Genomic DNA, 12,655 nt, shown 5'->3' with positions numbered 1-12,655 from the left:
AGGTCTGCTCTCCCATCTCACATACCCTCTGCCTGAAAACCTCAACGACCAGGCATGGGAATTAGAAAGGATGGGAGGAGGGGTGGGGGAAGAAACAGAAAGAGCTGTCTGTCAGGGGTAGGGGTAGCTGGAGGAGAAGGCAATGAATATTGTCAGGCTGCTTCTGAGAGCCTTGGGGTTGTGCAGGGGACTGGGACACAGTCCCAATACCCCCATCCTACCAGGAGAGAATCAAGCACAGAACTTCTCCAGCAGCCCCACGAATTCTTCCTACTTTGACAGCTGCAAAGTCCATTCAGAATGAAAATATCCAAGCTCTTCTTGAGGTTGTCTTGTAGCATTCTAGAAGGGATGGCGACAGGACAGGGACCCTGAAAGACCCTCCCGACAGAGAGCCCCCTTTGTGTCACAGATGAATGGTCCTAGTGATGTCTGCGCTTAGGTCCTGGGAGCCAGAAGACCTGGCCTCTGGGCTCCTCCTCTGAGGACCCCACTGCGGGGAAGCAGCTCTCATACTGGACCATGCGTTTCTCTTTCTAGCAAGTGAATTCAGTGACGCCAATTCAACAGAGGTTGAGGGGGCGTCTAGCATGGTGCCTGCTGCATAACAAATGTACAAGTAGATGCTCCACTGACTTGAATGAGAAAAATGGGTTCCTAAGACTTTATAGTCCAGGAGAGGAAGCTGATACATACACCATAACCACAGTACACATCAGGCCAAAATATGACCCTTCAACGAGGCCCAAAGGTCAGAGGCAAGAGGGAATGGAAGCTTCACGGAGTCCCTTTACGTCCTCGCTTCCAGCTGCAGGCGCCTTGAGCATCGCTGGGTATCTCCAGAAAGGCCAAATCACGCGTGTGCGCAGTGTGGGCACATTTTCAACACTGCGTGCTTAGGGTGCCCTTACTCCGAGGACCACAGGGGAGTCCAGACAAAAGGTTCGGGCGCTCCCACGCCCCTTCCTCTTGGTGAATATACTGCCCCCCTTTGAGGTCCCTTTATCTGCACCCCCTCCTTCTGATTCAGGATGTGTTAGGGAGGCTTGCGGAGGTCAGGGGCTGGGCTGTTTGACCAACCTGGTACAGGGTCTAGCACATAGCAGGGGGCGTAAATAAATACCTTTGATGACAACAGTCGAGACAGCGGGCAAGGCGAGCTGGGGCTAGAGATAGGCTGGCCCGCGCCGAGTGGGTGACCTGACCCGAGGGGCGGGTAGCGGTGGTTGTGCCCTCACCCCACCCACGCACCGGGGCCCTCTAGCCTCCCCTCCCCGAGCATCTAGAGGATGTGGATTGCAGTGGCAGGGCTGGCGGCGCTGGCGGGGCGGATGGACAGAGGAGGGGGCGGGAGGGGGCCTGGTCCCAAGTTCACGCCTCGCTCCCTGCATCCCACGGTCAGCGGAAGCGATTATTCCCCACCGGCGTCTGGCGGGGCGAGGGCGGGCTCGCACCCCGAAGAGCCACGGGCCTCCCCTTGTCCAACCCTTTGATCGCGCCGTCACCCCGGGCCCCCTCCCTCGGCCCGGGGGTCCGTATAACTCGAGTCCGTGCCCCTCCCGGCGGCGCACTGGGGTTGGGTAGCGATGGCCGCAGCAGGGTCCCGCCAGCTCGAGTTCGGGGACAGGGCCGTGTTCCCCGTGTACCCGCCAGTGCACGCAGGAGGGGCGCTCCTGCCGACCCCGAGCCCCGCCGCCACCCTGCTCCCCACGAACTCCTCAGGCCCCAGCCCGGAGTGTGGCGCCCCGGCCACCTTCGCCGGCTTCCTCGGAAGGGGCCCCGGGCCAGCCCCGACACCCCCCGCCAGCCTGGACCCGCCTGCGCCCCCCAAAGGCACGACCGCCCCGTCTGCGTCGCAGCGCCGCAAGCGCACGTCGTTCAGCCCGGAGCAGCTGCAGCTGTTGGAGCTCGTCTTCCGCCGGACCATGTACCCCGACATCCACCTGCGCGAGCGCTTGGCTGCGCTTACCCTGCTCCCCGAGTCCAGGATCCAGGTGAGCGGCCCGCCGCAGCCCCGCGCGATCGCCGATGCGCCCCTAGTGGAGGCGCCGGCGTTAGCAGCCAGGATTCCCAGGGCAGCAACCTGGCGCCCACTGACTTGACCTTCAGCAAATTGAGCCTCAGTGTCCCAGGCTGTAAAATAGGGACAATATCAGTACCTACTGCATCGGGCTTTTTAAATTAAATAGCTTGGTCTCTCGTTAAGTAGAAGGGCGTCTCCGAGAAGGCTGGCTGGTCCCTTGAAATGGTCAGAAAGTAAATCCTCAGCCAGAAGGTGATGAGTGTATTTTCACATTTTTTCCTTATCCAGGAAGAGACAGGAGGCACAGTTAGGGTTTCCCCTGGTAGATGGTAGCTGACAGAACACGGGGCTGGCTCACCAAGTTACCCCTGGGGCTGTTAGTCTGTAGCTCCCTGGTCTGAGTCCAAGCTCGGTTTTAAGTAGGAGCCTCATTTGAACCGTGGGAGAGAGTGGACTTGTTTTTCTGCATCCCTGGTGGAATACATGTCAGTTTTAACAGCTGGCACAGAGGCTTCCTCAGCAGGACACCTTCAGCAAATGTTGGGAAATAGCAAAAAAAAAAAAAAAAAAAAATTGTTGACGGGAGTAAAATCCGTTAAGCAAAATACCTGCTTGGTTAGTTTGACAAGGGAGTGAGTATAGGTACTTTTAAAAAGCATTTTTCTAGATTATTTTAACACCTATCATCTTTAAGCATAGTAACATTTCCTCTCAAATCGAAAGTGTTTCTATTTCTGCGATCCCATTTTTTATCGCAAAAGTCCCTATACGCTTAGATGGAATGAGGCATTATTCCAGTTTTGCAGCTGGGAATGGTGAGGCAGAGAACGCCAGGTGCTCTGCACTTCTAACCATTGGCCCAAGTGCTTTCTGAAAATTAAACGGTTCTGTCTGGAGCAGGGAGGCAGGGTATGTTAAACTGGAACTTCTTATGAACTGCGAAGGTCACAGTCATAAAGACTAACCAAAAGCAGCTTTTCTGTCCCTGCTTCCAGGTGTGGTTCCAGAACAGGCGTGCCAAGTCGCGGCGTCAGAGCGGGAAGTCCTTTCAGCCTTCAGCCAGGCCGGCGCTCCTCCTCCATCCGGAGGCTCATGGAACCGAAGGGAAATGTCTGAAGCCCTTGCTGCCTCTTGAGGTAGACGTGAACTGCCTGCCAGATCCCAACAGGGCTGGAGCGGGCAGCTCTGACCCTAGCTCCCAAGGTCAGAATTTTGAAACCTATTCTCCTCTCACTGAAGACATTGTTTCAAAGCTGGACTCATGGGAGGAACACATCTTTTCTGCCTTTGGTAACTCTTGAGGATTCTAGAATTCCAGATAAGCTCAGAGGAGCCATGACTGACAGCCAGGGAGAGACACATAAGAATACTGTCCTTTCTGGTTTCCATTTTAAGGACACATCCATGTTAACTTTAATGATGGTTTTGACGGTCATCTCTCCCCTGTGAAGCTTCCTCCCTTGTGAGCCTTTACCCAAGCCCAGCTCTTATTCTGTAGCACACGCCCCTAGGAGTACTGGCATTCATATTTACCTGTGCCATCTCCAAATCTGCACATTCAGTTTGGTCTCCATCCCTGCTCCTTCCTGCCAGTCCTGTTCTTATTTTTCAGACTCGTTTTTCAGAACTCATTATCTTCACAAGAACTTCTCAGCTTGACCCAGTTTCCCCTTGTGCTTGACAGCTGCCATCTTCTCATGCTTCCTCCAAGGCTTATTAAACTCTAACCCAGCTCCTTCAATCCTCAGCCTGTCACCAAGATTTACTACTTTTTAGTAGGAAATCTTATTAAAACTAGTACTGTTATCAACTGAGTACTAGTTCCAGTGACTCTGCATCCAGGTTATTTCGAGGGCTCTCTGCTTCTAGCTTCTCAACTTTTAAGAAATTACTCTGGCTACCAAATTATATAAACCTTTCAGTTACCCTCCCAGATAACTGACATCTATAGCCTACAGGGTGGTTATGCAGATCTTCTTAAGATCACTCATCCACAAGTTATGCCTCAGTCTCAAGGTCATTCATTTCAGTTTTAGAACCAACCAAATACTTCTCTCTTTCAAAACACTGGAGACCCGCTTCTTGCTGAAGTCTGAAACTTTGTCTAATCCCGATTTTGTATCTGTTACTTCACAATCACTCCAACATTACCCTTAGCACTTGTTGCTGTACTTCTGTCCAACTTTAGTGAATTATTAAATGTTTTCCACAAATGTTTCACTGTAATTCTATTTAAGTGAATTGTCTGTTAGACAGCACTTAGTATCGTGCTTTGCTCCACAATTGCTCAGTGCCCATTATGTGGCCATGAAAAACATTTCTAAAAGAAAAAAGTTTGCAAATGTCATTTATAGTCAGTAATTTTTATCAGCAGGTCACTGTGCTGAGAAATTCAACTTGGTTAAAAGCATATCTTTGGCTTGTTCGAAGTTTAGTCACAGTCTTTTGGCTTTGGGAGACTTCTTTTTCCCAATTTATACATTAAGAATGTATGTGAATTGCTGTTTCTAAGTTAGCCAGAAATAAGTTATTTTGATATTTTGACGGCTTTTAAACTTTTGAGGGCCAAAGGAAGCTGTGTGAGGTAACAGGGGTGAGGTTTCTTTGTAAACGGTGCTGTGGGGAAGGTTCCTGAGAAGCCCTGGCTAGGGCCAGGACTCATGTGTGATGGTTACTGGGAGAGGATGGGCTATGTTGAATGTCATAGAGATCATACATGCTAGCTGCCCTAATTTTCGTAGAGGTGTTACTCAAATGGCTTGCACTTTTCAGAATAGCAAATCCACTACTAAAAGCCACCAGGACATAGTTCATGCTTTAGTAGCAGACTTGATTTCTAAACCCTTGAAAACTGTCCGAAACCAAAAATGAGATGACAAATGTAGCTATTATTATTTTAAATACTTACTATGTGCCAAACATTGTGCTCAGGGTTTGTGGGGGTGGCCAGGAGATCTCACAGAGAGCTTCCTTTGCATTCAGACTTGTGACATGTCCAAAGGAGATGATACAAATAAATTCAAAAGACTAAAAGACATATAACACTTTAAACTTACAGTCCACTAAGGATCACATTTAAAAGTAAATCTTGTAACTAGCTTATTAATTGTATGACTGCATTCCTATTGTGTTATATTGTTTTTCCCAAGGAACAATTTAAAAATCCACAAATATTTAATTCTTGTCGCCTTTTTTATTTTTAAAAGTTGCAGGATCTTCTAAGAACAGTAGTCTATACCTCTCTCAAATTCTTAAAAGGCCCTAACTGCTAAATGTGTTACAGGCATTGTATGTTTAGTCCTCACAACTGCCATATAAAGTGGGGACTATTATTGTTTTAAAGATCGAGAAACTTCAGTAGTGGTTCACAATCACACAGCTAATAAATGACAACCAGGACTCCAACCTAGTACTAACTCAGCCCAGCCATTTATCCACCACCGCATAATGCCTCCTATACTGGGCTGGCCTGGCCTTTTTAGTCTGGACTGATGATAACGCGACAGGTTTAAAGGCAACTCCCTAGTCAGAATTTCTACATCCAAGTGAGTACAGTCTCATCTTTCAAAGTGATCATCATGGAAGACCATACTTTTATTCCAGTGGCACTAATATTGCTAAAAACGCTTTTGAAACTCTTATTTGTTCATTCGTTCCACAAATATTGGGTGCCTATGACCAGCTACTTTATCAGGACCTGGAAATAAAATGGTGAGAAAACCAGAAACTGTCCTTCCCCTCATTGAGCAAAGAAGGCAGTACGGACACAAAACAAGAAATATAAAATTGCAAACGTGACAGTACCGAAAGGAGAGGTACATGAGCAACTGGAGATGACGTGCTATAGTCAAGGGAAGCTCTGAAAACACGATGCTGAAGGTAAGATCTGTAGGATGATGAGGAGTTACCAAGGTGACACGGAGAGGGAACGCGGAGGACACTACACGGGCAAAGGCCCTGTGGACTATGGAGCAGGAGGGAGAGATTGGTAGGGAAGGCCAGACCGTGTGTGGCTTGGTAGGCCTTGTAAGAGAGTTCTGAATTTGTCCTGAGAGCCAAAAGACTCTAGATGGGGATAAATGATCAATTCTGCATTGAAAAAATATCACTTATGATGGCTGTGTTTGAGGAGGGCTGTGTGGATCCTGGGGATAAGTTAGTAGATGATTGCAGTGTGCCAGGCTAGTGACGATGGCACCTGGGTTGAGAATAGTAACAATGAAGATGGAGAAAGGTGCATGAATTCAAGACAAAAAACTTAATGGGCAGATCTTTCGGTAGGTTTTCAATGGTAGTAAGCGAATATGATTTTTAAACTAATTTAAAGCAATTCAGAACCAAATCTACCTAACACATGATGTGCTTGCTTCTTAGCTCAATCTGGCTTTGACAGATTTCTTTAGAGCTCTAAAAATGTGCTAAGCAGCGGCAGCATCATGCAAGTTAATGTACAGCGGACCCCAAATGACTACTTTGAATTACATTGATTTCTTTTCTCCTAAACAGAAATAAAATTCAGATATCCTTATCCTTACACGCAGTTCCTGCCATCAACACATGATGGCACTAAAAGACAAGGATAGTGCTAAATTAAATGTGTGCAAAATGAGGTATACTTTAAGTGTGATAAGCCTTAATGTAAAATTTAAATTAAAAAAAGTAAAAAAATGCTTACCTAATTCTAGGCAGAATATATTAAAATCAACCTTTCACGATGTTTATAGCAAGCCAAGTAACTTACATTGGAGGATATTGTAATTCAGAATGACTTGGTAATTAATAGGTACTGTTTCCCCTAAAAATAAAGTAGAAATTACAGTTCTTTAAAACTTCTTAAATAGAGGAATACTTATCAACTTATATTAATTAAATGAAAATGTAGACAACATTAATTTTCATAGATCAATTTATTTAGAATTAGAAATATTAAGAATAAAAGATTTATGCATTTCTTAATTAACATAACAGTTTAGCTAAATATAAACTCTGCACTAAAGTTTTGCAGTGGCACAATATCAACAGAATATGGAAGCATTTTTAAACTATACAAAAATCTCAAATGGAAAATAATCTTGTTTCAGTTTTATTATACATTAACATATAAAAAGCCTCATTTTATGAGACATCTAAAAGAATCAAAGCCATTTCTACAGCTATGTCTTAAACTCCAAATCTGAAAACAATTTATTATATTTTGACTTTATAATATTCTATATTAAAACAAAGAAAATTCCAAACACACACTTTTTACAAGAGTAACCTTTTAGGCAGGGTTCTCCTTAAACAAACAAACAAACAAAAAAACTTAAAAAAAAACAAAAACCCTAAAAACAAAACCACAACCAAATACAAACCTTTTTTCTGCATTTCACAGCACTGGTTATTTTACTTGTTTTCCTTATATAAAATCTTTTTACTTTATAAATTGTGTACTGTTGGATTTTAACCAGCAACCTGGTTCAAAAGTTGTGCAAATAAACAAAAAAATATGAAAATAGTGTGTTATTAGTTTTTTTTTTAAATAAATCTCATAACAATAGCACTTTTTGCCCTGAATTGAAGGGAAAAGACATGCCAAATCCACTTGCTGAAATTTAGCATTTTGCAAGTAATGTTTTTTCCTGCTCCTTAATTTCCTTTCAACAGATAAAACAAAGGTTTCTTTTATAAATTATGATAAATTAAAATATTTATTATAAAATGATCTACAGATCCATGTCACATTTCAAGTATATAGTATATATACTTGTAAAGTTCATATTTCCCATCTATATTCCAGTGCCTTCCTTCAAAATAGGACTTCCCATATCTCATGATGTTATCTTTTGAAGACTGAGATGATGATCAACTAAATGAACCAGAGTTGTCATTTTCTAGACGGAATTTCCACATTGCCTCTCATATGTACAAAAAGACCATGTTTCTTCATGTTCTTCACTGCATTTGTCTGCATGTGTTGGGTTGAATTCATGCACATTAAAAAAAAATGGTCAACATATTCTTCCATGAAATTATATTATGTTCAGACATTTTCAGTTTAAAAATACTTGCTAATAATCATATGTAACACAAGCAATGCTACTGCAGCTGAATAATAAAAGAAAAATAAATATAATGCTGGTTAGCAATGCTGGTTTAAGAAGCAGTACAGTATATTAAAATGCCTTATTTGGAGATTTAAATTTCCCTTGTTTTCCAGGAGTTAGGTTATTTGGTGTTGGAAGCCTATATAAAGGAAAAGAACTTCTCAAACACAATGTCCTATGCAGTTGGAATAATTAAATGTACTCAGTCTCTGTTGGTGTTATTTGCTGCAAAGGCATGTAAGTTTCCCATCTGGCTCAGGCCGCTCTGAATATGTGCAACATGGATTTCTACATTATTCTGAAAGCAACTAAAGAAAAAAGAAACACAGTTAACCGCTTTATTTCACAAAATTAAAAACAATTTCTAAAAAAGGAAGAGGTGAATTTTAGTTAGGAAATAGCTAAGATAATGACCCTAGGGAAGGAATAAATCTGCCCTTTACATTAACCCTAATTCCACGGCAGTTGTAACTGAAAAGTATGCTCAAAAGCAGCAAGGAGCCACGGAGGACTAGATGAACCTCTCTCTGATTGGAGAAACTCTGTTTCTAAGCTCTACTTCTACGTCTTCTGATTCCTTTATATAAAAAATACATGTGAAGTTCCTATTTTATCAATAGACAGGATATAACTGAAAAAGCTTTTATAATTTATTTAAAGAATACAAATTATATAAATACTTCACAAATGTGCATAACTCTTAAAACTTGTACTGGAAATCACTATGAATTTAATATAAAAATAATTAGGGTATATCTAATGAATTACCTGATATTAGAAGCATCTATTGTACTCTTGATATCATTTAATGAATCTGTAAGTGATTTGAATTCAAAGGAATTCAGGTCTCCTCCTTCTGCTAGACACTAAAGGAAGAAATATTTCAAAATTTAATTGAATTATAGTTCAAATAGAGACAAAAAATATCTGACATAATCTATGGGTTATAAATTTTTAGCCACAAATTAGCATAGGTTGTTTAGATGTCAAAATCAAGAAAGTATTTTCTCTGAAATTTACCTTAATTTGTAATAAAATAGCTGTAAGCCTGGAGATTAAGTCTGTCAGATTTTCGTTTTCAACACAGGGCTGTCCTGTTGAGGAATTTGCATGCCGAACAATTTCCTGTGCTTCTTCCTCACACCTCCGTCTCATATCTGTTGGCTGATCTGCAGGTTGGAGCCCCTGGTCTGGAGCAAGCTGAATACAGATGATTGAAACGTAAGATGTACATTCACAGGGCCATGATCATTCCTTTGTGTTTGTGCCCTGTTTTCAGATTTGGATTTTTACAAAACTAGCATTTATAACAAAAATGATACTCACTCTACCTTAGTTTTTTTCTCCTATAAGTTTTTTTATTGTTTTATATTTTTGTTAACTTTTAATTTTGATGTAATTTCAAACTTCTGGGGAAAAAAAAAAACAACAGAACAAAAAACTCCAAATAACCTGTCATCCAGATTCACTGTTTATAGCTTATTCCATTTAACATTTGATCTCTTTCTGTTTGTCTATGTATACAATTCTTTTCCCTTATTCTCTTTATCCCTAAATACTCCAGTTTGTATTTCTTAAGTATAAGATATTCTCTTACATAATAGTGCAATTATTACAATTAGGAAATTTAACATTGATATAGTATCTTTTTCTAAGTCTATATTCAAATTTCATCAACTGACTCAATAATGTCTTACATGTAGCTATTTTCCCCCTGAATACATTTTGGTTGTCCTGTCTCTTTAGAGTCCTTTATTCTAGAACAGTTCTACAGTCTTTCATGACCTTGCTATTTTTGAAGAGTACCAGCCAATTATTTCATATCACATCCATCAATGGGATTGTGTCTGTTTCCTCAAAATCAGCCTGAGATTATGCAGTTTCGGCAGGAATATCACAAAAGTGAAGCTGAGTTATTCTCAGTGTATCATGATTAGGAGGCATTACTGGTGACATTATCTTTGATCGCTTGGTTAAGGTAGTTAAGTGTCTGTCAGATTTTCTCACAGTAATGGATTTCTCCCCTTGTAATTAATAAGTATTCCTGAAGAGATATTTTGAGGCTATGTAAAGATTCTGTTCATCATCAAACTTTTTTACACACCAGTTTTGGCATCTACTGATGATTCTTGCCTTTACCAATTATTACCAAGACGGTTGCCAACTGTTGTTTTTCTCTTGATATATTTACATTTCAATCTATCACCTTACCACTTCTCTGCTATTTGTCCCACCTGTTTGGTGTCATATTTTTTTTTTCTTTCCTTAAAAAGATAATGGCTTAGTTTGGATTTTCTAAAATGTAAAGGTAACAGTATTAAGCTTCAAATAAAAGAGTAGAGGGCATAGCCTCTCAAGAGAAATTCATGCAAATTACCTACCTCATAGCAGTACTGTTGAACTTTGTGCAAAACTTTGTTGAGGTCCTTGTTCAGCTGTTCAAGCTCTAGAACAATTGTTGCATAACTCCTCTGAAATTCAATGCCAATGGGCATGGAATATGATTTCTGAGCAGAAAAAAAAAATCAGATTTTGATAAGGGTTTTCTTGAGCAGTGCAATTTCAATTAACAGGAGATTTGATTTATCTAAACTAAAGGTTATGAAATTGTCTATGTTCAGTGTTACACTTCCCATGTGCGATAATAGTACTATGTATTGTTATTTAGGGGATTGTCTTTGTTCTTAGGAGCATCATGATGTCTGCCATTTATTTTTTTAAAAAAGGATATCTTACAGGGAGAAAATAAATGAAGTAAATTGTTGATTCTATATACCTGTTCCTTATATTAGTCTTTCGATTTTTTCATAAATTTGTCATTTTTCAAAATACAAAGTCAGTAAAGAATTTTATGTACTCATTTGAAGTGTTCTAGTTATTTAAACTCAATTGATTCTCCATCTGGAGTGGATTCAATATAGTGTAATGGTTAAGAGCATGGGTGCTAGAATCAGATTGTATATGTTCAAATGCCAACTCTATCACCTACTAGCTGTTTGACCTTAAGCAAGTTCCTTAATCTGTGCTTTAGTTTTCTCATCTGTAAAATGGGGATAAGAATAAATACCTAATGAGATTACGGCAAAGATTAAATGAAATAATACATGCTAGCATACTGCCTCCCACAAAGAAAATGCTCCATAAACATGAACTGTTACCATCATTGCCATCATTCCATATTTGTTTCCTATCAATAAGTGTAAATGCACTTTGATTCCAATTCCTTTCCTCTCTTCACTATACCTCCAATAAATTACACTTTACATTCCATTCCAGCTACAAATGCTGCAATGAGACTTCTCCAGTCAAGCCAAAGTTAACCACATTTCTTTTTCCACAGGATTTCTGAGAAAGCAGATCATCATGTACTGGGGAGGTCCAACTGCTTCTTCTAGGAAGTATAGTTAAGGAAGGAAAGTATACCTAGACTGTAGGGATAAACTACTTACCTGAGCACCAAAACACAGATTATAATTGTTTGAGCTAACAGAAACCTTAGAAATCATCTAATGCAACCTCGTCATTTTACGAATGAGAAAACTGAGGCCAAAGAAAGTTAAATGTAATGTGCTAATGACTTAATAATGATGATGATGAAGATGGCTAACATGTTTTGACTACATCTACGGTGCCAGGCACTATTCTCAGTGTTTAATGGGGTCTCACTGAATCCTTGCAATAACCCCATGAGAAGGGAACTATAATTATTATTTGCATTTTACATATGAGAACTCGGAGGCCCACCTACCACAGCCAGTAAGTGGTAAGCATGCAGGATGTGAAGCCAGACTGCATGGCTAAGAATTCCTCTGCTACTACGGATCTGATGCAATGAAAGAGGAGGCGAGGAGAGAATTTCATAGGGAGAGTAAGCAAGGGATAAGTTTTATACAAGCCTGGAATCATAACCAGGGCATCCTACTCTTAGTTTACCACTGGTGCTTCCTGAATTGTTTTCTCCTCCTAAGCCTCAGTTTCTGTGGAGTTAAGCCCACTGCACTATCCAAAAGATTAGTATTGTATAAGAATGCAAGGATAAATAGGACATAGTGAATTTAACTTCATTTCCCTGTTGGGTTGGACTGGGGATTACTGAGGACATAGTGTTGAATTTAAGCACCTGATCAAGTCTTTTCTTGAGACCAAGGGTATAATTTGGCAGACTCAGGACTAGTCAATCAAAATCAAATATTAAAGGCTCTGTATCATCTTGCACAGAACTGAGGAGAGGTGTCAAAAACCTTGATCCTCAACTTTTGTGTTCAATATTTTTATGAGTTATTTAAATAAAAACATACAAGAACTTTATATACACACATCAAAATGTACAAAGTTGGGAGATGGCTAATACCTTAGATAATAAAATAAAGTGACTAATGAACTATTAAAAAAACCACCTTAAAACAAAATGGATATCATCCCCTTCAAAATTATCATCTGGCTTTATCTCCCAACCTCTCAAAATACTTTTGGAGCCCTCTTTTTTTAAACTGTTCTCAAAGTCTTCAGCACATCCGAATATCCTCAAGGATGACAAATATTTTCC

At 40.7% G+C, this 12,655-nt stretch overlaps 2 protein-coding genes across 2 annotated transcripts in view; one reads left to right on the top strand and one right to left on the bottom strand.

Moving 5' to 3' along the window:
• Positions 1 to 1,100: 1,100 nt before the first annotated feature.
• MIXL1 (Mix paired-like homeobox) lies at positions 1,101 to 3,324 on the top strand. Its single transcript, XM_039883631.1, has 2 exons — positions 1,101 to 1,994; positions 2,995 to 3,324. Exons 1-2 carry the CDS (start codon positions 1,587 to 1,589, stop codon positions 3,322 to 3,324), a joined length of 738 nt encoding a protein of 245 aa, XP_039739565.1. The 5' UTR covers positions 1,101 to 1,586.
• Positions 3,325 to 7,458: 4,134 nt separating this feature from the next.
• LIN9 (lin-9 DREAM MuvB core complex component) overlaps positions 7,459 to 12,655 on the bottom strand; it is a 43,361-nt gene continuing 38,164 nt past the window's right edge. The window contains exons 12-15 of the mRNA XM_039883288.1: positions 10,491 to 10,616; positions 9,130 to 9,309; positions 8,878 to 8,975; positions 7,459 to 8,417 (exon numbers count right to left, since the gene is read on the bottom strand). Of these exons, the coding sequence (XP_039739222.1) occupies positions 8,312 to 8,417; positions 8,878 to 8,975; positions 9,130 to 9,309; positions 10,491 to 10,616 (510 nt within the window). The 3' untranslated portion in view covers positions 7,459 to 8,311. The remainder of the gene's footprint in view (positions 8,418 to 8,877; positions 8,976 to 9,129; positions 9,310 to 10,490; positions 10,617 to 12,655) is intronic.

This window comes from Pteropus medius, unplaced genomic scaffold, assembly GCF_902729225.1.
Source record: "Pteropus medius unplaced genomic scaffold, Ma_sr-lr_union100, whole genome shotgun sequence".
In the NCBI taxonomy this organism is placed as follows: domain Eukaryota; kingdom Metazoa; phylum Chordata; class Mammalia; order Chiroptera; family Pteropodidae; genus Pteropus; species Pteropus medius.
This window is presented reverse-complemented; position numbering and strand designations above follow the sequence as displayed.